General features: G+C 44.6%; 1 protein-coding gene across 5 annotated transcripts in view; it reads left to right on the plus strand.

Annotated features, from left to right (window-relative positions):
* LOC128704721 (uncharacterized protein CG5902) overlaps positions 1-26083 on the plus strand; it is a 107905-nt gene that overhangs the window by 12853 nt on the left and 68969 nt on the right. For 4 of the 5 annotated variants that reach the window (XM_070092771.1, XM_070092778.1, XM_053799870.2 and 1 more), the window contains exon 2: positions 10338-10481. In XM_070092771.1, the coding sequence (XP_069948872.1) occupies positions 10338-10481 (144 nt within the window). Of the gene's footprint in view, positions 1-6142; positions 6286-10337; positions 10482-26083 lie in introns of all 5 variants that reach the window. The other variant, XM_053799877.2, reaches the window with a different exon arrangement.

A 26083-nucleotide genomic window follows, 5' to 3' on the forward strand; every position in this document is an offset into this window, starting at 1 on the left:
AATTGGATGTGGGTTATTAAGTAGGAATTTTTAAACAAGTCTCCCATGCAAATCTAAATTCCCTCAATGAAATTGTTAATGAAGAATTTTTAAAGATCTTCAACCCGGATGACTAGCAATAAACTCACACTTAACACTAACAAGACCTTCTGTTGGGGTACAAGTACAGGAGGACCCCACTTATATAGCATGATAGGTTACAGGCTACTGTAGGGCCCCATTTTTATAGGTTAGGTTCCAGGTTACTGTAGGGCCCTGCTTATATAACAGGATAGGTTCTGGGCTACTGCTGTAAAGTGAAACTTTTTTTTTCACTTTCAAATGCATATAAAAGCCTGATGATATGTTTACACTATTATATATTAAATGAGCAATACAGCTAGGCCAAAAAAATTCATATACAGTACACACATTACTTAAAATATTTTTGTCCTTAGCTTATAGTGACTGGTGAATCTATTTATTGTGGGAAGTCTGAATAAATGAGGAGTGGATATAACTGAAAACTGCTGCAGTAGCTAAACACTGTAAAGTGAAGTGCTATAAAGCGGGGCCCATCTCTAATGTCCAACTAAACATTATGATTAACAGTACTCTTATTGCTAAACACAATGAGAGAGAGTTTCTGGGTCTGCGCCTTGACAGTATCTTGAAATTCAACGCCCACATTCAACACATTACAAAAATAGTGTCCACAACAGTTGGTATCCTCTCCAAGATAGGTTACTATGTACCACAAATAGCACTACTTACACTATACTATTCTCTAAGCTATTGAATGTATTCAAAATATGTTAATACACTAGAATCCTCACCACCTTTAATTATAATCCAACCATAATTCAACTCAATAAATGTTGTGTAGAATGTTATATAACGTGCTAATCAGTTCTGTCGTGTTCCTTGTAATTCCTAAATTCATTGTTATAACCACTGGAGAATGTATATACAGTAGGGATATAACTTTTTTACTTTTTTTTCCAAATAGAACATCTCCTGTGTAATATATTGATGAACTTTTGTTTAAAAACAATGAAAAAGTCCCTAATTCCTCTCACTTTCCAAAAAAGGCCACCTTTAAATAAAAACTATGAATCAGTATATATCTGCATTACTACTCATAAGTAGCAGTTCAGGAAAGTACTAATTGGCAACTCAAATTAATGAAAAATATTAACTCTTTGAGGGTCGCCAGGCCCTCTCAGAGACTTGTTCTCAGGGTCACCAAAATTTAAAAAAAAAAAAAAAAATTTCTTATGAAAAGATAGAGAATCTTTTCCCGATCATAATGACACAAAAGTATGAAATTTGATGGAAAACTTACGGAATTATGCTCTCGCAAAGTTAGCGGTCTCGACGATGTTTATGCAACGGCGATTTTGCCCGCTTTGAGCCCTATTTTCGGCCAATTCCAGTGTACTAGTTGAAGAAAATCATAACTATTTCGCTAGAACTCCATTTTTTCTATCGGATGAGTACAAGAAACCACCCATTTACCGATTTCAACTATCCAATAAAGTGGTCAGAATTTAGCAATTTTTCCAATTTCAAAAGATGCCAATTTCCAAATAGGGTCCAGAATAAACAAGAAAGACATACCTGGCACTAAAATAACATTTCCTCTGTTCATTAGTCACGTTCTCACGCCCCTCTTCCATTTCTTTTGCTTTCCACTGTGGTTTTTTATTCTCACAAAAATAATAAGATTTACTGTTATGCAGACTACTGCATTAGTGTAGAAATGGTATAAATAATATCAGTGCACTTGTGAAAGAATATTAGACTCACCAGTTGACGTGTATTGGACGCTTGGCATGATTTGTTTACTTTTGAACTTTGGTAAAAATCGATCATTTCTGCTACTTTGAGCTCAATTTCAAGGTACTTTTCATTGTAAAACCAGTCAAAATCATCTTAATTTCTGTAATATGTCTTCCATTCTATACAATGAGACCAGGAAAACTAGAATACAACAATAAATACCATACGAAAATACAGTGCAAAGTCGCTGTTTTAAACCAAAAACACGGTCAAAGTTTTTTTCTCATTACGCACTGTGTGCTGCAGGATTTTTTTTATACTGCACACACTGGCCACATAGACCCATTCTTTCATATGTAGGCCTACCAGCTTTCTCTTGCTAGATTTGAGGGCGTTAGAATTTATGTGTACTAGTACGTCAAAAGCCCTGGCGCGTAAGCCGTACTAGTACGGTCGAAACCCTGAAAGGGTTAATCACCGTATATTTACGTTACTAATCATAAGTAGCAACTCAAAAAATACTAATTGGCAGCTCTATATTATCAAACCACAATTTATCAGTTGTCAGCATCATATTCTGGACAGGATTCTCTGTTTGATAATGGATGAAAATCTTGGTTCTCAACTTAGTTCTCCAAACATCGAGTATCCATTTGTATCCCAGCTGGTGAAAAATTATGAGGACAGAATTATGGAACAGAAGAGATCCTCCATAAATCACGATGGAGAGATGATTTGAAGTTTTTGTACCATCTAACATGAGTGTTTAGATTCTGAAGATAAAGGGCACTATCCTTTGATTAACTTTCAGAAAATTCCAAACATTAGCAATGCAAGGTGGAATTCAAGAGCCATTCTTGCTATTCTTGTATTCATTCTTATACCTACAAGATGGAAGATATATAGATTCATTTCATACACCTTGACAGATTATTGGCTTACTGATCAGATGTACAATGAAAATGACTTCAAGAATTTGTCACAGATATTGAAACCTTACAAAAAAGCACTGAACTAATTGAAAAAATCACTGGAAGCAAGAGCCGTCAGCACTCAATACGTATACCAAGAAATAATCAGTGTTCTAAACATGCAATCAAAGTTATGCAAGAACTGTATGCTGCCTGCGGAAACAAAAACAAACTGCAACTTCGGTTTATTCTAAGCAATAAGTAGTAATATACAAACATGATAACAATGATGCTGTAAGCTGTTTTATTTGCTATTAATATTACATGCAATATGCATTCAAGTTACTTGTTTTTGTTACTCGTTTTTTTAATTCAGGGGCGACATTTTCTAAAATGATATTGATATGAAAGGTCATTGCTTTGCTTTTAGGCAAAAGTTCATCTAATTAAGGTACAGGAATATTACGTTGTAAAAAAGTTATAACCCTAATATATAGCCTCTCCTTACTTAGTGACACTCATTTACCGACGACTCCGACTTACGACAGGCTATTTGACCAATATGCATACCTAAGTAATGTATATTAGAGCTAATTTCCTCTCTTCTGTTTATTACAATATACAGTACACTATAAGCATTTAAAAATATACCAGAAGTGCTATAAATGGCACAAAGATAACATTAAAACAGTATCAAAGATGGTCGAGACAAACCCCACTACCATTATAGTATGCTTCTCACTTAGTGACGAATTCATTTACCGACTTGGTCTTAGGAACGGAACTCCGTCATTAAGTGAGGAGAGAGTGTATTTTAAAATATACAAGAAATGTTATAAATGGTGCAAAGGTGACATTAAAAAAATATCTAAAGATGGTTGACACAAACCCACTACCAGTATAGTATGCTCCTCACTTAACGACCAGTTCGGTTACCAATCAACTCTTAGGCAGTTATTGCCTTATTAGTTTTAAGAGAGGGTTAAGTTTGTCTGAAATACTTTACATATTAAGGGACTTTCTGCATGCACACCCAGATGCCATTCACCTGTGTTCAAACATTGTGTCATGCTGAAATATAGCGTCTGAGTCTAAATTTGTGTGTATGCACCTGGTACGGGTGAAAACATTAGGATGTGTTTCCTTAAGACACCTGCTGTCCCTGTTCACTTAAAAAGTAAGTAGGTATCTGGGTGTTAGTTACCTTACACCTGCTGTCAGTGCTCACCTAGCAGTCAGTAAGTATCTGGGGGACTGATAACCTTATCTTCCACTGTCAGTATCGGACTGTTGAAGCCACTGGTTAAGGAAACGCAGATACAGCCTCTCTTCATTTAGCACCATACTCGTTTACCGGCGCCTCGGACTTACGACGGGCTCTCTGATCAGTATTTATACCTAAATAATGTACATGTATATTAGAACTGATTTCCTCTGTTCTGTTTATTTCAGTATACAGTACACTACTGTATAAACATTTAAGAATATACCAGAAATGTTATAAATGATGCAAAGGTGACATTAAAACAATATCAATGATGGTTGACACAAATTCACTACCATTATAGTATGCTCCTCGCTTAGTGATGAATTCGTTTAAGGACGGCAGCGGTCCGCATTTTAACGACATTTTTTTTATGAACCGATTACGTTCATTTTTGGTGTACTATTAGAAGCTTATATTAAAGAGCCTTTGCTGAAGTTTCAATCATATCGGCCAAAAAGGAAATGAAATATGCAAAATTTACGAAAAATTACATTTGGCAGGGGAGTCCTTCTCAGTGGTACTTGGAAAAGTGGTGTTGACACTTGCTGCTGATAGAACACCTCTAATTCCATCAAATGTCGATTTCAATTCTAAAATAAACCTTATCTTCATGCTAAAAAAAAATAAAGTTTCATAACTTTTTTGATATATTGGAAGATGTCGGCCTTGTTGTTCACATAAATCTAAAAATATTTTGGATAGTTCGGAAACACGATCGCTACCTCGTAAAGCAATCATTCTCCTATGTTTGTTGTGAGAAATCAAGTCAATTCAATCATAAATAAAGGTGATCTTCCCATAAATAGGTAAACAAGTTACTTTCGAGATATAGGCCGAAGCGCGCGGCACCCCGTTGCCCGGGAAATAATTTTTTTCCTCGAAAAATTCGCTTTATTTTACACTTTTTGTGCGACCTACGAGTGTTTATTACAGTTAACCATTGTAAATCCATTTTCTCTCATCACTGATGAGAGAACGGACCCTCTCTTCACCTTCAGGGGAAATATCGATAGAAATTTTTTCCTTGGGGCGTCATATTATGCTATATATTTTTTTTTAAGGTGTACTTTTTATGTTTATATGCTATTATTATATTGCATTATATCATAATAGATCAATTGTGATAGATAAATAAGCCTTATAATTGATATTAGCGTGGGTATGGAATATTTTGTTGGCTGGAGGTGTCGGCCATTTTGTGCACTATTCCCAGGGGTTCCCGATTGGTGCCGTGACCATATTAGCTCCGCCCACTCGGGAATGATCTCAGATGGTGAATTTGTATTATATTAGACATAAAGATATACGAAAACGATAAAAATAACACGGGGAAAAATGTAACAAAAACGTCAACAAAGCCGAGTCAGCGCTTCTTACGCAATATGTTGCATCAGCGCTGTCACCATGCCTGTTATAAATGGCTGTAATTCCTTTTAGAAACATCGTACAAGGATAATAATTATACCAGCGTGTAGCCAGAAAGTTCAGCTATTTTTTGGTAACAATAACTCATTTTTCATATATTTTCGATTTTTTTTGCTCCGCGCGCGGGAACCCTGAATCTACCCTTAACGACATGGTCATAGGAACGGAACTCTCTCATTAAATGAGGAGAGGCTGTATTACAAAATTCAATCTGTCAGCATTGCACACCATCAGTAATATCCATTTTTTATTCAATTTTCAGGACATACAGCGGATTGATCAATCAAGTGGAGGTGGTGGGAGGGTCCACTTTATTTCCAGCAGTTGAATATTACCTGTTTATATGGCCCTCTATAGATGATCATTCCTTTGAACTGTGTCTGCTTAGGCAGTGGATCAAACAAGAGCCAGATCCAGTTGATTGATGACCAGTTGATGATCAACTGTACCACATTCAACTCTCCTGTGATACTTTATGCCATTCATTTTCGTTTCTTCAATTGCAATTTAGCCCATCTGATGGGTGGAAATTGACTGTCCGAGCCTCCGTCAATCGGACCGATGTCGAAAACTCATACAATACACTGGTGATATTAAGCCTGGGAATGGGTAAGGGTTTGAATCCATGGCTAGTGTGCTAACAATTGGACCAGCTACCTGTAATACGATTCATACAGTTATGTGCATTTCTATACACCATAGGAAGGGTAATATTGTGCATTTCTATACAATATAGAGAAGTTAGTATTGTGTATTTCTATACACCACATTTTCACAGATGAATCCCACACCAGTGTGACTGTGTTGTGCTCTAGCCCAAGGCCCCTCAAAGCCGCCATCGCGACTCAAAATCACAACACGATTGGGCTGCAGTTGTGGCATTACAATTTTTAAGTTGAGAATCGTCAAGTCGAGAATATCGTAAGTTGAACAAATAACTAGCATCAGTGAATTAGTAAATAACTAATTAGTGTAACTAACTAAATACATACCAGTATTGAAAAGTCAACAAGTGAATACAAGTTAAGGACTTGCAGCCTTCATGCTGCTAATTATCTTAAGTTTCATCTCCAAAGTTATTGCTGATGCACCATTTTAAAGTTGAAATATAAGTTGAACCATTGTAAAGTTGAACCATTGTGAAGTTGAACCATTGTGAAGTTGAACCATTGTAAAGTTGAACCATTGTAAAGTTGAACCATTGTAAAGTTGAACCATTGTAAAGTTGAACCATTGTAAAGTTGAACCACTGTAAAGTTGAACCATTGTAAAGTTGAACCATTGTAAAGTTGAACCATTGTAAAGTTGAACCATCATAAGGTTGAACCATCATAAAGTTGACCCATCATAAAGTTGAACCATCATAAAGTTGAACCATCATAAAGTTGAACCATCATAAAGTTGAACCATCATAAAGTTGAACCATCATAAAGTTGAACCATCATAAAGTTGAACATTTATAAGTTAAGGAGTACTGTACTTGTATATTACAAGAAATACTGTACATTAACCACTTGTACATTAACCACTTTATCTGAGTGAGCTCAGCTCACTCAGATAAGGTGTCAGGGGTAAATTTGGGCCTTGATATGAGAGAATGGGTCTATGTCGTAAGTGTGCACCATATAAAAAAATTCCTGCCCCACGCAGTGCATAACAAGAAAAAACTGCAGCCGTGTTTTTGGTTTAAAACGGCAACTTTGCAGTTTATTTTCATATAGTTTTTATGGTTATATTCATGGTTTCTTGGTCTCGTTTGATAGAATGGAAACTACAGAAATAGAGATAATTTTGACTGGTTTTAGGACTGAAAATAGATTGAAATTGAGCTCTAAGTAGCAGAAATATTCAATTTTTGCTGATGTTCAAGAGTAAACAAATCACATCACATGTCCGATACATGTCAACTGGTGAATCCAATATGTGTTCATGAATGCGCTGATATTGTTTATACAATTATTACAATATTGCATAACAGTAAATCTTCTATTTTTTGTGTGAATAAAAAATCAAAATGGAATTTGTGTAAATCCTGGAAATGTAACTAATGAAGAGAGGAAATGTTATTTTAGTGCCAGGAATGCCGGCATTGTTTATTCTGAACCCTATTTTGAAATGAGAATATTTTGAAATTTGTGGAAAATTGGCCAAATTATCATTTTCTGATCACTTTATTGGGTAACTGAAATAGTTGACTGGGCAGTTTCTTGTGCTCATTTGCTAAAATGGAAGACATACTTGCAAAATAACTAAGAATTTGGTCAACTGGAACAGTGTAATTGGCCTAAAATAGGCATCAAAGTGGGCAGAATCACATAAATATTGCTGACACAGCAAAATTCGTAATTGTCAGTTTTTCTTTTAAATTTCATACTTTTTGTTTTGTTACCTTCAGAAAAAAAGATTCTCTACCATTTCATAAGAAAAAGTGACTTTTTTTTTTTTTTTTTTTTTTTTTAATTTTTGGGCCGTATGGACAAGTCTCTGATCAAGGGTCTGGGACCTCAAAGGGTTAAGGTATCAGAAGCACAGTTTAACCAGCAAATTTTGTCCATTACAGATGCTTCCTGCTTGACCTTTAACCCTTAACCCTTTGAGGGTTTCGGACGTACTAGTACGGCTTACGACCCAGGGTTTTTGACGTACTAGTATGCTTAAATTCTAACGCCCTCAAATCTAGTGGGAGAAAGCTGGTAGGCCTCCATATGAAAGAATGGGTCTATGTGGTCAGTGTGCACACAGTGCATAATGAGAAAAAAAAAAACTTTGACCGTTTTTTTTGGAATAAAACAGCGACTTTGCACTGTATTTTCGTATGGTATTTATTGTTGTATTCTAGTTTTCTTGGTCTCATTTTATAGAATGGAAGGCATATCATAGAAATTGAGATGATTTCGACTGGTTTTACAATCAAAAGTACCTTGAAATTGAGCTCAAAGTAGCAGAAATGTTCGATTTTTACCAAAGTTCAAAAGTAAACAAATCATGCCAAGCGTCCAATACACGTCAACTGGTGAGTCTAATATTCTTTTGCAAGTGCGCCAATATGATTCATACCATTTTTTACACTAATGCAGTAGTCTGCATAACAGTAAATCTTCTATTTTTTGTGAGAATAAAAATTCAAAGTGGAAAGCAAAAGAATGTAAGAGGGGCCTTGAGACGTGACTAATGAACAGAGGAAATGTCATTTTAGTGCCAGGAATGTATTTCTTATTTGTTCTGGACCCTATTCGGAAATTGGCATCTTTTGAAATTTGTGTGAAATTGGCAAAATTGCTAAATTCTGTCCACTGTACTGGATAGTTGAAATTGGTAAATGGGTGGTTTCTTGCACTCATTCAATAGAAAAAATGGAGTTCTAGCAAAATATTCATGTTTTTTGTTGACTAGTACAGTGAAACTGGCCGAAAATGGGGCTCAAAGTGGGCAAAATCGCCGATCCGTAAACATCGCCGAGACCGCTAACTTCGCGAGAGCATAATTCCGTAAGTTTTCCATCAAATTTCATATTTTTGGTGTCATTATGATCGGGAAAAGATTCTCTATCTTTTCATAAGAAAAAATTATTATTTTTTTTTTTAAATTTGGCCGACCCTGAGAACGAGTCTCGGAGAGGGCCTGTCGACCCTCAAAGGGTTAAACGGTCCAAACAGATCGACGTTCAAATTCGTAGTGCTACAAAAGTAGATCTACTTTTTTTACACATTTTCAAATATAACAAAAAAAAATGTAGATAAAAGTTTTTTTACATGTTTTCACATGTAAAACAAAAAAAAAATCTACATTTTTTTCATACTTTCAGATGTTGAAAAAACGTATATATACGTTTGGACCATTTAAGGGTTAAACTGTCCAAACATAAATCTACATTCACATACGTAGCACTCTAAAAGTAGATCTACATTTTTATACCTTTTTCCAAAATAACAAAAAAAAATGTAAAAAATTACCTTTAAAAATTACATTCTAAAATTACCTTTAAAAGTACATTTTAAAATTACCTTTAAAAATTACCTTTCAAAATTACTTGTAAAAATTATATTTCAAAATTAGCTTTAAAAATTACATTTTTAAATTACCTTTCAAAATAACATTTTGAAAGGTAATTTAAAAATGTAAAAAAAAAAAAAATAGAAGATCTATGCTTTTTTAAATATTTTCAAATGTTGAAAAAACGTAGATCTACGTTTGGACAGTTTAAGGGATAATAATGGTTCAGCTTACGATATTTTGACTTTACAATGGTTAGACTTATGATATTCCAACTTTATGGTTTGACTTTACATGGTTCGACTTAGGATATTTCAGTGGTACAACTTAAGAAATTTTGACTTTACGATGGGTTAACTTATGAATTTTTGACTTTACGATGGCTCATCTTATGAAATTTTGACTTTACAAGAGTTTGACTTATGATATTTTGACTTTACGATGGTTCAACATGAAATTTTTACTTTATGATGGTTTGACTAATGATATTTCAATACGTATTTCAACTTTACATTGGTTCAGCTTTACGATGGCGTGGCAACAATAGCTTTGGAGATGAAAACTAAAATAATTATCCACCATGAAGGCAGCAAGTCCCTAACTTATGTTCATTTATTGAATTTTCAATACTGGCATTTAGTTAGTTACAATAATTATTTGTTTATTGACTTATTCACTGACACTACTTATTTATTGACTTATTTATTTACCATATCATATTCGACTCGCAATATTCTCAACTTACGATATTTTCAACTTACAATGGGTTAGTCAAAATGTAATAACATTGTAAGTCGAGGAGCACCTTTTAGAAGTGCAGTACATAGTTACAGGGGTCAGTCCCTCAGTCTTGAATATTTTAGAGATGATTGAAGTTGTTTGAGGGGATCAGTCCCTCACCTCCCCATCAATTCTCCACAACCCTAACACACTTCAAGTTGAATCTCTATCCACTGACCCAGGCTTGCTGTACCCCACAGATGGCAAGGGAGAGTCAACCGGGTCTTGAACCACAGACACTGAGGACATCACTGCGTCACTGTACCCACAGCAACACTGCCAAGGCTCAAAAGTGTGGGTATCCTTATGGACATTTGAACCCCACATCTGCCCGCAACCGCTCAGTGAGTTGTGTTATATCTTCAACCCTTGCTCCACTCTGAGCGATGTTTACTTTAGTTACCCCTCTTGTATGTATTATTGCCTAAGTTACCCCTCGTGTACATATTATTGCCTAAGTTACCCCTCTTGTGTGTGTTATATTGCCTTAGTTACCCCTTTTGCACACATTATTACCTTAGTTACTCCTCTTGTGCATGTTATATTGCCTTAGTTACCCCTTTTGCACACTATTATTACCTTAGTTACCCCTCTTATGTGTGTTATATTACCTTAGTTACCACTCTTGTGTGTGTTATTACCTTAGTGACCCCTCTTGTGTTATTACCCTAGTTACCCCTCTTGTGTGTTATATTGCAATAGTTGCCCCTCGTGTGTGTGTTATTACCTTAGTTACCCCTCTTGTGTGTTACATTACCTTAGTTACCCCTCTTGTGTGTGTGTGTTATTACCTTAGTTACCCTCTAGTGTGTTATATTACCTTTGTTACCCCTCTTGTGTTATTACCTTAGTTACCCATCTTGTGTGTGTTATATTACCCTAGTTACCCATCTTATGTGTTATATTACCTTAGTTACCCCTCTTGTGTGTTATATTACCTTAGCTACCCATATTGTGTGTTATATTACCTTAGTTACCCTTCTTGTGTGTTATATTACCTAGTTACCCATCTTGTGTGTGTTATATTACCTTAGTTACCCATCTAGTGTGTGTTATATTACCTTAGTTACCCATCTTGTGTGTTATATTACCTTAGTTACCCATCTTGTGTGTTATATTACCTTAGTTACCCATCTTGTGTATGTTATATTACCTTAGTTACCCATCTAGTGTGTGTTATATTACCTTAGTTACCCATCTAGTGTGTGTTATATTACCTTAGTTACCCATCTAGTGTGTGTTATATTACCTTAGTTACCCATCTTGTGTTATATTACCTTAGTTACCCATCTTGTGTTATATTACCTTAGTTACCCATCTTGTGTGTTATACAGTGGACCCCCGATTAACAATATTTTTTCATTCCAGAAGTATGTTCAGGTGCCAGTACTGACCGAATTTGTTCCCATAAGGAATATTGTGAAGTAGATTAGTCCATTTCAGACCCCCAAACATACACGTACAAACGCACTTATATAAATACACTTACATAATTGGTCACATTAGGAGGTGATCGTTAAGCGGGGGTCCACTGTATTACCTTAGTTACCCCTCTTGTGTGTTATATTACCTTAGTTACCCATCTTGTGTTATACTGTATTACCTTAGTTACCCATCTTGTGTGTGCTATATTACCTTAGTTACCCCTATTGTGTGTTATATTACCTTAGTTACCCATCTTGTGTGTGTTATATTATCTTAGTTACCCCCTTGTGTGTTATATTACCTTAGTTACCCATCTTGTGTGTGTTATATTACCTTAGTTACCCATCTTGTGTGTTATATTACCTTAGTTACCCATCTTGTGTGTTATATTACCTTAGTTACCCCTCTTGTGTGTTATATTACCTTATTTACCCTTCTTGTGTGTGTTATATTACCTTAGTTACCCATCTTATGTGTTATATTACCTTAGTTACCCATCTTGTGTGTTATATTACCTTAGTTACCCATCTTGGGTGTTATATTACATTAGTTACCCATCTTGTGTGTTATATTACCTTAGTTACCCATCTTGTGTGTTATATTACCTTAGTTACCCATCTTGTGTGTTATATTACCTTAGTTACCCATCTTGGGTGTTATATTACATTAGTTACCCCTCTTGTGTGTTACGTCTTCAATACTTGCTCCACTCTCAGCAATATTTACTTTAGTTACCCTTGTAAATGTTTATTACCTTAGTTGCCCCTCTTGTGTGTGTGTTTATTACTTTAGTTACCCCTTTTATATATTATGTTAGTTACCCCTCTTTTATGTGTTTTATTGTACACTCTTATGTTATTTTAAAAGTAATTTTTAAAGGTATTATAAAAAATATATTTTAAAGGTAATTTTAAAAAGTAATTTTTTAAAAGTAATTTTGAAATGTAATTTTTTAGAAGTAATTTTTAAAGGTAATTTTTAGAATTTTATAATTTTTAAAAGTATTTTTTAAAAGTTATTTTAAAATATAATTTTTAGAAGTTATTTTAAAATGTAATTTTTAAAAGTAATTTTTAAATATAATTTTAAAATTTTAAAATTTAAAAATTTAATTTTTAAAATTTTAAAATTTATTTTTTACAAGTAATTTCTAAAGGTAATTTTAAAGGTAGTTTTGAAATGTAATTTTTACAAGTAATTTTGAAAGGTAATGTTTAAAAGTAATTTTAAAGATAATTTTTAAAGGTAATTTAAAAATGTTATTTTGAAAGGTAATTTTGAAATATAATTTTTACAAGTAATTTTGAAAGGTAATTTTTAAAGGTAATTTTAAAATGTACTTTTAAAGGTAATTTTAGAATGTAATTTTTAAAGGTAATTTTGGAATGTACAGTGGTACCTCGAGTTTCGAACTTAATTTGTTCCAGAAGACTGTTCAAGTGCCGATACTGGACGAATTTGTTCCCACAAGAAATAATGTAAGTTAGGTTAGTCGGTGTCAGACCGCCAAAAATACACTTACAAAAGCACTTACAATAATACACTTACATAATTGTTCGAGTTGAAGGGTTTCGAATCTCGTGGTACCACTGTAATTTTTAAAGGTACAGTGGACCCCCGCTTAACGATCACCTCCTAATGTGACCAATTATGTAAGTGTATTTATATAAGTGCGTTTGTACGTGTATGTTTGGGTGTCTGAAATGGACTAATCTACTTCACAATATTCCTTATGGGAACAAATTCGGTCAGTACTGGCACCTGAAAATACTTCTGGAATGAAAAAATATCGTTAATCGGGGGTCCACTGTATTTTTGGAATGTAATTTTTAAATGTAATTTTTAAAAATTACATTTTAAAAATTAAAGGTTATTTTCGGGCCTCAGTAAACTGCGGATAAGTGAAACTGGAGTTTCGCTTATGCTAATGTAGACTGCTATTAACAAGACATGGGTTATAGAACGGTCAGTTTTAATTATGTATTATTAAAAAAATGAGGTAAGAAATTGCAATTTAGAAAAATTTGTAGTAGAAAGATAGCAAAAAAATTATAATTCAGTTTACAATAGGAAATGTGTTTGGGCAGCATGTACGGGTACTCCTCAGTTAATGACTGAGTTGCGTTCTCTTGTGTTCATTCTGACTCGCCTAGTGACCATATATACAATTACTGCACTGTTATTGCCTTATTACTCTTAAGTTAGTCTTAAGTTTGCCTGAAATGCTCTGCATATAAAGGGGTTTTTGACATTGTACACCCAATTGTTATACTCCTTTGTACAAACATGTATCATTCTAAAATAAAATTATTATTAATACAGTGGACCCCCGGTTAACGATATTTTTTCACTCCAGAAGTATGTTCAGGTGCCAGTACTGACCGAATTTGTTCCCATAAGAAATATTGTGAAGTAGATTAGTCCATTTCAGACCCCCAAACATACACGTACAAACGCACTTACATAAATACACTTACATAATTGGTCGCATTCGGAGGTAATCGTTATGCGGGGGTCCACTGTATAAGAGGAGGTTGGTAAGTGAATTGGTCATTAAGTGAGGAGCATATATACTGTACTTGTAGTGGGTTTGTGTCAACTGTCTTTTGATATTGTTTTAATGTCACTTTTGCACCATTTATAACATTTTTAGTATACAGTGGACCCCCGGTTAACGATATTTTTTCATTCCAGAAGTATGTTCAGGTGCCAGTACTGACCGAATTTGTTCCCATAAGAAATATTGTGAAGTAGATTAGTCCATTTCAGACCCCCAAACATACACGTACAAACGCACTTGCATAAATACACTTACGTAATTGGTCGCATTCGGAGGTGATCGTTATGCGGGGGTCCACTGTATTTTTAAATGTTTATACAGTAGTGTACTGTATATTGTAATAAACAGAATAGAGGAAATCATCTCTAATATACATTACTTAGGTTTGCATACTGGTTGGAGAGCTGGTCATAAATCCAAGTGGTTATTAACCCTTAAACTGTCCAAACGTAGATCTACGTTTTTTCAACATTTGAAAGTATGTAAAAAAATTAGATCTTTTTTTTACATTTGAAAACGTGTAAAAAAAAACTTTGATCTACTTTTTTTTTGTGTTTTTTTGAAAATGTGTAAAAAAACGTAGATCTACCTTTGGAGCACTACGCATGTGAACGTAAATTTGTTTGGACAGTTTAAGGGTTGAACAGGTAGGTCGTTAAGTGAGGAGCACCTGTATACGTGTTTAGAAGGCTGTCAGACTGACGGTTCTCTTCGTTACCCTGGTACACACATGACAGGTGTTTCTAAACCCATTGTAATCCCCAGAATGAAAATCTGGGACGTATAAGTCTTGCTATTGTACAGTGAAGCCCCTGTATCCACAGATCCAGTTTTTTGTGGTTTCAGTTATCCATAGCTTACCCTGTCCTGAAAATAAGCCTAAATTTTGCTTAATAATGGCCTTAAAGTGCAAAAGTAGTGATGGTGAAAGTTGTTCAAAGCCTAAGAGAAGCTGTGAAGTGCTTCCCAAGTGCTAATTCCCTACTTATTGTGCATAAGTTATCAATTAAACTTTGTTATATATATGTATGTAAATGAAAAAGAATTATATTTAGAGTTTGCAACTATCCGTGGTTTCGGACATCCACGGTAGTTCTTGGAAGATATCACCCAGGAATACCAGGCCACTACTGTATGGTATTCACTACTACCCAAGATTTCTGGCATCAGCAGTAGTGGGTTCAACTTGGACTATTAACTAGCTAATGGTCAAAGTTGGACCAAAACTTCTAAGTGCCCCCATGTGTGGGTTATTTGTGTATTGTTCCAGTCAGTGGTGAATGCAGTGGATTTGTGATAACTGGCATCAGGTTCCTTCGTAATCTTCAAAGGAAATCCAAGGATTTTCTTTGTTTTTCTGAACGAAATTCTGCCAATTATTTCCCCTCGTTGGTTCAGCCAGCAGCTTGTTTCAGTAAAGGGTCCTGAAACACATCTAGGCATTGGAATTTTAACCCTTTCAGTGTTGTGACCCCTGATCACAAACTTGATCCCAGTGTCGAAGAATTTAAAAAACGAAATATTTTTCATTTGAAATGATAAACTTTTTCTGGAGGTAATGAAGTCAAAAGTACAAAATTTGACTGAAAACTTGTGGAATTATGCCCTTGCAAAGTTAGCGGTCTCAGCAATATTTATGCATCGGTGATTTCGCCCACTTTGAGCCCTATATTGGGCCAATTCCATTGTTCCAGTTGATCAAACTCATGGCTATTTCGCTAGTATTCCTTTTATTCTTGCAACTGATTACAGTGAACCCCTGACTTAGGATATTAATCCGTTCCAGAGAGCTCATCGTTAGACGAAATTATCGTAAGTCAAATTAATTTTCCCCATAAGAAATAATGGAAATCCAATTAATCTGTTCCAGACACCCAAAAGTATGAAAAAAAAAATTTAACACATGAAATATACATTTTCCTACACACAAAAAGAAGGATACATGCGCAATATACGTACTGTACCAAATGAAGAATAAATGACACTTGCCTTTATTGAAGATGTAGTGCTGTGTGATGAGATGGGAGGAGGGGAGGTGGAAGTGTATTAATTTTTGGAAGGGGAATCCCCTTCCATAAGGACTTTAGGTAGCAAGTCATTTTCTGGGGTTACTTCCCTTCTTTTAATGCCACTGGGAACAACTTGAGAGTCACTGGACCTCTGTCCATAGAGCTCTGTACCTCACGTTCCTTTAAGATTTTCCTAAAGTGGTTCACAACATTGTCATTGTAAAAGTCACCAGTACGGCTTGCAATAGCTGTGTCAGGGTGATTTTCCTCCATAAAAGTTTGCACCTTTGACCACATTGTACACATTTCCTTAATCGTTGAAGAAGGCAACTTCCTCAATTTCTCTCTCCCCTTCCCTGCAGCAGTTTCCTCAGTTGCAGCCTCTTGCTGTTGCAGATGCTCTTGCAGCTCATCAGTGGTTAGTTCTTCATTGTCCTCCTCCACCAACTCTTCCACATACTCCCCACTAACCTCCAACCCCATGGACTTCCCCAATGCCATAATAGATTCCACAACTGGCATAGGCTCCTCAGGGTTAGCCCCAAACCCTTCAAAATCCCTCTCTTGTATATATTCTGGCCACAGTTTTCTCCAAGCAGAGTTCAAAGTCCTGCAAGTCACTCCCTCCCAAGCCTTACCTATAAGGTTTATGCAATTGAGGATACTAAAGTGATCTTTCCAAAAGTCTCTTAGGGTCAATCGAATGTCTGAGGTCACTTAAAAGCACTTTTGAAACATTGCTTTGGTGTACAGTTTTTTGAAATTTGAAATGACCTGCTGGTCCATGGGCTTGAGGAGAGGAGTGGTATTAGGAGGCAAGAATTTCACTTTGATAAAACTCAAGTCCCACGAAGTTCGCTCTGGCAAGTCTGAAGGATGAGCAGGAGCATTGTCTAATACCAGGAGGCACTTAAGGTTCAATTTATTTTCCTGGAGGTAATTTTTCACAGTGGGGCCAAACACATGGTAAAACCAGTCATAGAAAATGTCCCTAGTGACCCATGCCTTACTGTTTGCCCTCCACATCACACACAAATTAACCTTGATGACATTGTTTTTCCTGAAAACACTGGGAGTTTCAGAGTGATACACGAGTAGAGGCTTCACTCTGCAATCCGCACTAGCATTACTACACGTTAAAGTAACCCTGTCCTTCATAGGCTTGTGTCCTGGGAGTGCTTTTTCTTCCTGTGTAATGTAGGTCCTGTTTGGCATTTTCTTCCAAAACAGGCCTGTTTCGTCACAATTAAACACTTGTTGGGGTTGCAATCCTTCAGCCTCTATGTACCCCTGGAATTCCTGCACATATTTTTCAGCTGCTTTTTTGTCTGAACTGGCAGCCTCACCATGCCTTACCACACTGTGTATGCCACTACGATTCTTAAATCTCTCAAACCAACCTTTGCTGGCCTTAAATTCACTCACATCACCACTAGTTGCAGGCATTTTTTTAATTAAATCATCATGCAACTGCCTTGCCTTTTCACATATGATTGCTTGAGAGATGCTATCTCCTGATATCTGTTTTTCGTTTAGCCACACCAATAACAGTCTCTCAGCATCTTCGAGTACTTGCGATCTGTGTTTCGAAAAGATACTTGCACCTTTTGCAACAACAGCTTCCTTGATTGCCTTTTTGTTGGCCAAGATAGTAGTGATGGTTAATTGGGGTTTGTTGTACAACCTGGCCAGCTCGGAGACATGCACTCCACTCTCATATTTTGTGATTATCTCTCTTCATTTCTATAGTAATTTTCACTCTTTTTACCACCGGGGTGGCACTAGAAGCTTTCTTTGGGCCCATGGTGGCTTATTTAGCAGTTACAAGCACTAAAAACACTGGAATAATACAAAATGTATCAAATGTATGCGTGGACGCGACCTCACTGGCTTGTAAACACTGGCACACTAACTGAAGGCAGGGCAACTAAGGCGCGCTCAGGCCAGACGGGACATGTGGACGCATTTGGGACGAATGATGCAAGTCAAGTTTTTGTTCATATGTCGGGAATTACTTTACAATGAAACGCTTCGTAAGTCGATTTTATCGTAAGATGAGGCCTTAGTAAGTCGGGGGTTCACTGTACAAGAAACCACCCATTTACCTATTTCAGCTACCCAATCAAGTGATCAGAAATTGGTAATTTGGTCAGTTTCACACAAAATTCAAGAAAGGCCAATATCAAAATAGGGTCAAGAATAAACAATGCAGACATTCCTGGCACTACAATAACATTTTCTCTGTTAATTAGTCACATCACCAGGCCTCCCCAGGTCTCTCCATGCTTCCCCAGGTCTCTCTAGACCTCCTCAGGTCTCTCCAGGCCTCCCCAGGTCTCTCCAGGCCTCCCCAGGTCTCTCCAGCCCTCCCCAGGTCTCTCCAGGCCTCCCCAGGTCTCTTCAGGCCTCCCCAGGTCTCTCCAGGCCTCCCCAGGTCTCTCCAGGCCTCCCCAGGTCTCTCCAGGCCTCCCCAGGTCTCTCCAGGCCTCCCCAGGTCTCTCCAGGCCTCCCCAGGTCTCTCCAGCCCTCCCCAGGTCTCTCCAGCCCTCCCCAGGTCTCTCCAGGCCTCCTCAGGTCTCTCCAGGCCTCCCCAGGCCTCCCCAGGTCTCTCCAGCCCTCCCCAGGTCTCTCCAGCCCTCCCCAGGTCTCTCCAGGCCTCCCCAGGTCTCTCCAGGCCTCCCCAGGTCTCTCCAGGCCTCCCCAGGTCTCTCCAGACCTCCCCAGGTCTCTCCAGGCCTCCCCAGGTCTCTCCAGGCCTCCCCAGGTCTCTCCAGGCCTTCCCAGGTCTCTCCAGGCCTCCCCAGGTCTCTCCAGGCCTCCCCAGGTCTCTCCAGGCCTCCCCAGGTCTCTCCAGGCCTCCCCAGGTCTCCAGGCCTCCCCAGGTCTCTCCAGGCCTCCCCAGGTCTCTCCAGGCCTCCCCAGGTTTCTCCAGGCCTCCCCAGGTCTCTCCAGCCCTCCCCAGGTCTCTCCAGCCCTCCCCAGGTCTCTCCAGCCCTCCCCAGGTCTCTCCAGCCCTCCCCAGGTCTCTCCAGGCCTCCCCAGGTCTCTCCAGCCCTCCCCAGGTCTCCAGCCTCCCACAGGTCTCTACAGCCCTCCCCAGGTCTCCAGCCCTCCCCAGGTCTCCAGGCCTCCCCAGGTCTCTCCAACCCTCCCCAGGTCTCTCCAACCCTTCCCAGGTCTCTCCAACCCTCCCCAGGTCTCTCCAGGCCTCCCCAGGTCTCTCCAGGCCTCCCCAGGTCTCTCCAGGCCTCCCCAGGTCTCTCCAGCCCTCCCCAGGACTCTCCAGCCTCCCACAGGACTCTCCAGGCCTCCCCAGGTCTCTCCAGCCCTCCCCAGGTCTCTCCAGGCCTCCCCAGGTCTCCAGCCCTCCCCAGGTCTCTCCAGCCTCCCACAGGTCTCTCCAGGCCTCCCCAGGTCTCTCCAGCCCTCCCCAGGTCTCTCCAGCCCTCCCCAGGTCTCTCCAGGCCTCCCCAGGTCTCTCCAGCCCTCCCCAGGTCTCTCCAGCCTCCCACAGGTCTCTCCAGGCCTCCCCAGGTCTCTCCAGCCCTCCCCAGGTCTCTCCAGGCCTCCCCAGGTCTCTCCAGGCCTCCCCAGGTCTCTCCAGGCCTCCCCAGGTCTCCAGCCCTCCCCAGGTCTCTCCAGCCCTCCCCAGGTCTCTCCAGCCTCCCACAGGTCTCTCCAGCCTCCCACAGGTCTCTCCAGCCTCCCACAGGTCTCTCCAGCCCTCCCCAGGTCTCTCCAGCCCTCCCACAGGTCTCTCCAGCCCTCCCCAGGTCTCTCCAGCCTCCCACAGGTCTCTCCAGCCCTCCCCAGGTCTCTCCAGCCTTCCACAGGTCTCTCCAGCCCTCCCCAGGTCTCTCCAGCCTCCCACAGGTCTCTCCAGCCCTCCCCAGGTCTCTCCAGCCTCCCACAGGTCTCTCCAGCCTCCCACAGGTCTCTCCAGCCTCCCACAGGTCTCTCCAGCCTCCCACAGGTCTCTCCAGCCCTCCCCAGGTCTCTCCAGCCCTCCCACAGGTCTCTCCAGCCCTCCCCAGGTCTCTCCAGCCCTCCCACAGGTCTCTCCAGCCCTCCCCAGCCCTCCCCAGGTCTCTCCAGCCCTCCCCAGGTCTCTCCAGCCCTCCCCAGGTCTCTCCAGCCCTCCGCAGGTCTCTCGAGCCCTCCCCAGGTCTCTCCAGCCCTCCCCAGGTCTCTCCAGCCCTCTCCAGGTCTCTCCAGCCCTCCCCAGGTCTCTCCAGCCCTCCCCAGGTCTCTCCAGGCCTCCCCAGGTCTCTCCAGCCCTCCCCAGGTCTCTCCAGCCCTCCACGGGTCTCTCCAGGCCTCCCCAGGTCTCTCCAGGCCTCCCCAGGTCTCTCCAGCCCTCCCCAGGTCTCTCCAGCCTCCCACAGGTCTCTCCAGCCTCCCACAGGTCTCTCCAGCCCTCCCCAGGTCTCTCCAGCCCTCCCCAGGTCTCCAGCCCTCCCACAGGTCTCTCCAGCCCTCCCCAGGTCTCTCCAGCCCTCCCACAGGTCTCTCCCGCCCTCCCCAGGTCTCTCCCGCCCGCACCAGGTCTCTCCAGCCCTCCCCAGGTCTCTCCAGCCCTCCCCAGGCCTCTCCAGCCCTCCCCAGGTCTCTCCAGCCCTCCCACAGGTCTCTCCAGCCCTCCCCAGGTCTCTCCAGCCTCCCACAGGTCTCTCCAGCCCTCCCCAGGTCTCTCCAGCCCTCCCCAGGTCTCTCCAGCCTCCCACAGGTCTCTCCAGCCCTCCCCAGGTCTCTCCAGCCCTCCCCAGGTCTGTCCAGCCCTCCCCAGGTCTCTCCAGCCCTCCCACAGGTCTCCAGCCCTCCCACAGGTCTCTCCAGCCCTCCCACAGGTCTCTCCAGCCTTCCCCAGGTCTCTCCAGCCCTCCCCAGGTCTCTCCAGCCCTCCACAGGTCTCTCCAGCCCTCCCCAGGTCTCTCCAGCCCTCCTCAGGTCTCTCCAGCCCTCCCCAGGTCTGTCCAGCCCTCCCCAGGTCTCTCCAGCCCTCCAACAGGTCTCTCCAGCCCTCCCCAGGTCTCTCCAGCCCTCCCCAGGTCTCTCCAGCCTTCCCCAGGTCTCTCCAGCCCTCCCCAGGTCTCTCCAGCCCTCCCCAGGTCTCTCCAACCCTCCCCAGGTCTCTCCAGCCTCCCCAGGTCCTCAGGTCTCTACAGCCCTCCCCAGGTCTCTCCAGCCCTCCCCAGGTCTCTCCAGCCCTCCCCAGGTCTCTCCAGCCCTCCCGAGGTCTCTCCAGCCCTCCCCAGGTCTCTCCAGCCTTCCCCAGGTCTCTCCAGCCCTCCCCACAGGTCTCTCCAGCCCTCCCCAGGTCTCTCCAGCCTCCCCACAGGTCTCTCCAGCCCTCCCCAGGCCTCCCCAGGTCTCTCCAGCCCTCCCCAGGTCTCTCCAGCCTCCCACAGGTCTCTCCAGCCCTCCCCAGGTCTCTCCAGCCCTCCCCAGGTCTCTCCAGCCCTCCCCAGGTCTCTCCAGCCCTCCTCAGGTCCCTCCAGCACTCTCCAGGTCTCTCCAGCCCTCCCCAGGTCTCTCCAGCCTCCCCAGGTCTCTCCAGCCCTCTCTCTCCAGCCTTCCACAGGTCTCTCCAGCCCTCCCCAGGTCTCTCCAGCCTCCCACAGGTCTCTCCAGCCCTCCCCAGGTCTCTCCAGCCCTCCCCAGGTCTCTCCAGCCCTCCCCAGGTCTCTCCAGCCCTCTCCAGGTCTCTCCAGCCCTCCCCAGGTCTCTCCAGCCCTCCCGAGGTCTCTCCAGCCTCCCACAGGTCTCTCCAGCCCTCCCCAGGTCTCTCCAGCCTCCCACAGGTCTCTCCAGCCCTCCCCAGTCTCTCCAGCCCTCCCCAGGTCTCTCCAGCCCTCCCCAGGTCTCTCCAGCCCTCCCCAGGTCTCTCCAGCCCTCCCCAGGTCTCTCCAGCCCTCCCCAGGTCTCTCCAGCCCTCCCCAGGTCTCTCCAGCCCTCCCCAGGTCTCCAGCCCTCCCACAGGTCTCTCCAGGTCTCTCCAGCCCTCCCCAGGTCTCTCCAGCCCTCCCCAGGTCTCTCCAGCCCTCCCCAGGTCTCTCCAGCCCTCCCCAGGTCTCTCCAGCCCTCCCCAGGTCTCTCCAGCCCTCCAACAGGTCTCTCCAGCCCTCCCCAGGTCTCTCCAGCCCTCCCCAGGTCTCTCCAGCCCTCCCCAGGTCTCTCCAGCCCTCCCCAGGTCTCTCCAGCCCTCCCCAGGTCTCTCCAGCTCTCCAGCCTCCCACAGGTCTCTCCAGCCCTCCCCAGGTCTCTCCAGCCCTCCCCAGGTCTCTCCAGCCCTCCCCAGGTCTCTCCAGCCCTCCCCAGGTCTCTCCAGCCCCCACAGGTCCCCAGGTCTCTCCAGCCCTCCCCAGGTCTCTCCAGCCCTCCCCAGGTCTCTCCAGCCCTCCCCAGGTCTCTCCAGCCCTCCCCAGGTCTCTCCAGCCCTCCCCAGGTCTCTCCAGCCTCCCACAGGTCTCTCCAGCCCTCCCCAGGTCTCTCCAGCCCTCCCCAGGTCTCTCCAGCCTCCCACAGGTCTCTCCAGCCCTCCCCAGGTCTCTCCAGCCCTCCCCAGGTCTCTCCAGCCCTCCCCAGGTCTCTCCAGCCCTCCCCAGGTCTCTCCAGCCCTCCCCAGGTCTCTCCAGCCCTCCCCAGGTCTCTCCAGCCCTCCCCAGGTCTCTCCAGCCCTCCCCAGGTCTCTCCAGCCCTCCCCAGGTCTCTCCAGCCCTCCCCAGGTCTCTCCAGCCCTCCCCAGGTCTCTCCAGCCCTCCCCAGGTCTCTCCAGCCTCCAGCCCTCCCCAGGTCTCTCCAGCCCTCCCCAGGTCTCTCCAGCCCTCCCCAGGTCTCTCCAGCCCTCCCCAGGTCTCTCCAGCCCTCCCCAGGTCTCTCCAGCCCTCCCCAGGTCTCTCCAGCCCTCCCCAGGTCTCTCCAGCCCTCCCCAGGTCTCTCCCCAGGTCTCTCCAGCCCTCCCCAGGTCTCTCCAGCCCTCCCCAGGTCTCTCCAGCCGTCCCCAGGTCTCTCCAGCCGGCCCCAGGTCTCTCCAGCCCTCCCCCGGTCTCTCCCGCCCTCCCCAGGTCCTCCAGCCCTCCCACAGGTCTCTCCAGCCTCCCACAGGTCTCTCCAGCCCTCCCCAGGTCTCTCCAGCCCTCCCCAGGTCTCTCCAGCCTCCCACAGGTCTCTCCAGCCCTCCCCAGGTCTCTCCAGCCCTCCCCAGGTCTCTCCAGCCCTCCCCAGGTCTCTCCAGCCCTCCCCAGGTCTCTCCAGCCCTCCCCAGGTCTCTCCAGCCCTCCCCAGGTCTCTCCAGCCCTCCCCAGGTCTCTCCAGCCCTCCCCAGGTCTCTCCAGCCCTCCCCAGGTCTCTCCAGCCCTCCCCAGGTCTCTCCAGCCCTCTCCCAGGTCTCTCCAGCCCTCCCCAGGTCTCCCCAGGGTCCAGCCCTCCCCAGGTCTCCAGCCTTCCCCAGGTCTCTCCAGCCCTCCCACAGGTCTCTCCAGCCCTCCCCAGGTCTCTCCAGCCTCCCACAGGTCTCTCCAGCCCTCCCCAAGTCTCTCCCGCCCTCCCCAGGTCGCTCCAGCCCCCCAGGTCTCTCCAGCCTCCCACAGGTCCCCAGGTCTCTCCAGCCCTCCCCAGGTCTCCTCCCCAGGTCTCTCCAGCCCTCCCCAGGTCTCTCCAGGTCCCCCAGGTCTCTCCAGCCTCCCACAGGTCTCTCCAGCCCTCCCCAGGTCTCTCCAGCCCTCCCCAGGTCTCTCCAGCCCTCCCCAGGTCTCTCCAGCCCTCCCCAGGTCTCTCCAGCCCTCCCCAGGTCTCTCCAGCCCTCCCCAGGTCTCTCCAACCCTCCCCAGGTCTCTCCAGCCCTCCCACAGGTCTCTCCAGCCCTCCCCAGCCCTCCCCAGGTCTCTCCAGCCCTCCCCAGGTCTCTCCAGCCCTCCCCAGGTCTCTCCAGCCCTCCCCAGGTCTCTCCAGCCCTCCCCAGGTCTCTCCAGCCCTCCCCAGGTCTCTCCAGCCCTCCCCAGGTCTCTCCAGCCCTCCCCAGGTCTCTCCAGCCCTCCCCAGGTCTCTCCAGCCCTCCCGAGGTCTCTCCAGCCTCCCACAGGTCTCTCCAGCCCTCCCCAGGTCTCTCCAGCCCTCCCCAGGTCTCTCCAGCCCTCCCCAGGTCTCTCCAGCCCTCCCCAGGTCTCTCCAGCCCTCCCCAGGTCTCTCCAGCCTCCCACAGGTCTCTCCAGCCCTCCCCAGGTCTCTCCAGCCCTCCCCAGGTCTCTCCAGCCCTCCCCAGGTCTCTCCAGCCCTCCCCAGGTCTCTCCAGCCCTCCCCAGGTCTCTCCAGCCCTCCCCAGGTCTCTCCAGCCCTCCCCAGGTCTCTCCAGCCTCCCACAGGTCTCTCCAGCCCTCCCCAGGTCTCTCCAGCCCTCCCCAGGTCTCTCCAGCCCTCCCCAGGTCTCTCCAGCCCTCCCCAGGTCTCTCCAGCCCTCCCCAGGTCTCTCCAGCCCTCCCCAGGTCTCTCCAGCCCTCCCCAGGTCTCTCCAGCCCTCCCCAGGTCTCTCCAGCCCTCCCCAGGTCTCTCCAGCCCTCCCCAGGTCTCTCCAGCCTCCCACAGGTCTCTCCAGCCCTCCCCAGGTCTCTCCAGCCCTCCCCAGGTCTCTCCAGCCCTCCCCAGGTCTCTCCAGCCCTCCCCAGGTCTCTCCAGCCCTCCCCAGGTCTCTCCAGCCCTCCCCAGGTCTCTCCAGCCCTCCCCAGGTCTCTCCAGCCCTCCCCAGGTCTCTCCAGCCCTCCCCAGGTCTCTCCAGCCTCCCACAGGTCTCTCCAGCCCTCCCCAGGTCTCTCCAGCCCTCCCCAGGTCTCTCCAGCCCTCCCCAGGTCTCTCCAGCCTCCCACAGGTCTCTCCAGCCCTCCCACAGGTCTCTCCAGCCCTCCCCAGGTCTCCAGCCCTCCCCAGGTCTCTCCAGCCCTCCCCAGGTCTCTCCAGCCTCCCACAGGTCTCTCCAGCCTCCCACAGGTCTCTCCAGCCTCCCACAGGTCTCTCCAGCCTCCCACAGGTCTCTCCAGCCTCCCACAGGTCTCTCCAGCCTCCCACAGCTCTCTCCAGCCTCCCACAGGGCTCTCCAGCCCTCCCCAGGTCTCTCCAGCCCTCCCCAGGTCTCTCCTTCACTAGCCCTTCTTATATATTACACTTACTTTTCATTTTGATTTTTATTCACACAAAAAATAGACTTACTGTTATGCAGACTACTGCGATCTTATAATTGTATAAATAATGTCAGTGCATTCCTAATTGCATATTAGACTGGCCAGTTGGATGCATATTGGACAAGTGACATCATTTGTGTACTCTGGAATATTGGCAAAAATCAAACATTTCCACTAATTTGAGCTCAATTTCAAGCTACTTCCAGTCCCCAAACCAGTCAAAATCATGTCTATTTTTGTAATACATCTTCCGTTCTATCAAATGAGACCAAGAAACGGAGAATACATCCATAAAAACCATACAAAAATACACCACAAACTACAAACACGGTGACAGGTTTTTCCTGATTATGCACTGCATGGGGCAGGTTTTTTTATACGTTCTACACTTACCACATAGACCCATTCTATCTTACCTAGGCCCAGATTTACTGCTCACAGCTTATCTAAGTGAGCTAAGCTCATGGCGTTATACTATGGGACCAACGCTGGCTTCAGAGCCGTGATACAGTGGCCATAACAATTTCATTGCAAAGATTTATATTAGTGGCTAGTTTATTGTGCACCTCATATCCATCCTGTGGATGGTAGTGGTTAGCTTACTGTGCACTTTATATCCAATCCTGATGCCTCTGTTGTTGCAGGGATCGAGCCACAGCTTCTGGACCCGCCTCTCCCTGCTTCCACAGCCTTGTTAAAATCGTTTCCTATAGTCAGGGTGGTATTTCCCTATAATTATGGTGGTGTGGGTGTGAACTGGGTGTTCATTCACCAGGTGTCAT

This window comes from Cherax quadricarinatus, chromosome 3, assembly GCF_038502225.1.
Source record: "Cherax quadricarinatus isolate ZL_2023a chromosome 3, ASM3850222v1, whole genome shotgun sequence".
Taxonomy (NCBI): Eukaryota; Metazoa; Arthropoda; class Malacostraca; order Decapoda; family Parastacidae; genus Cherax; species Cherax quadricarinatus.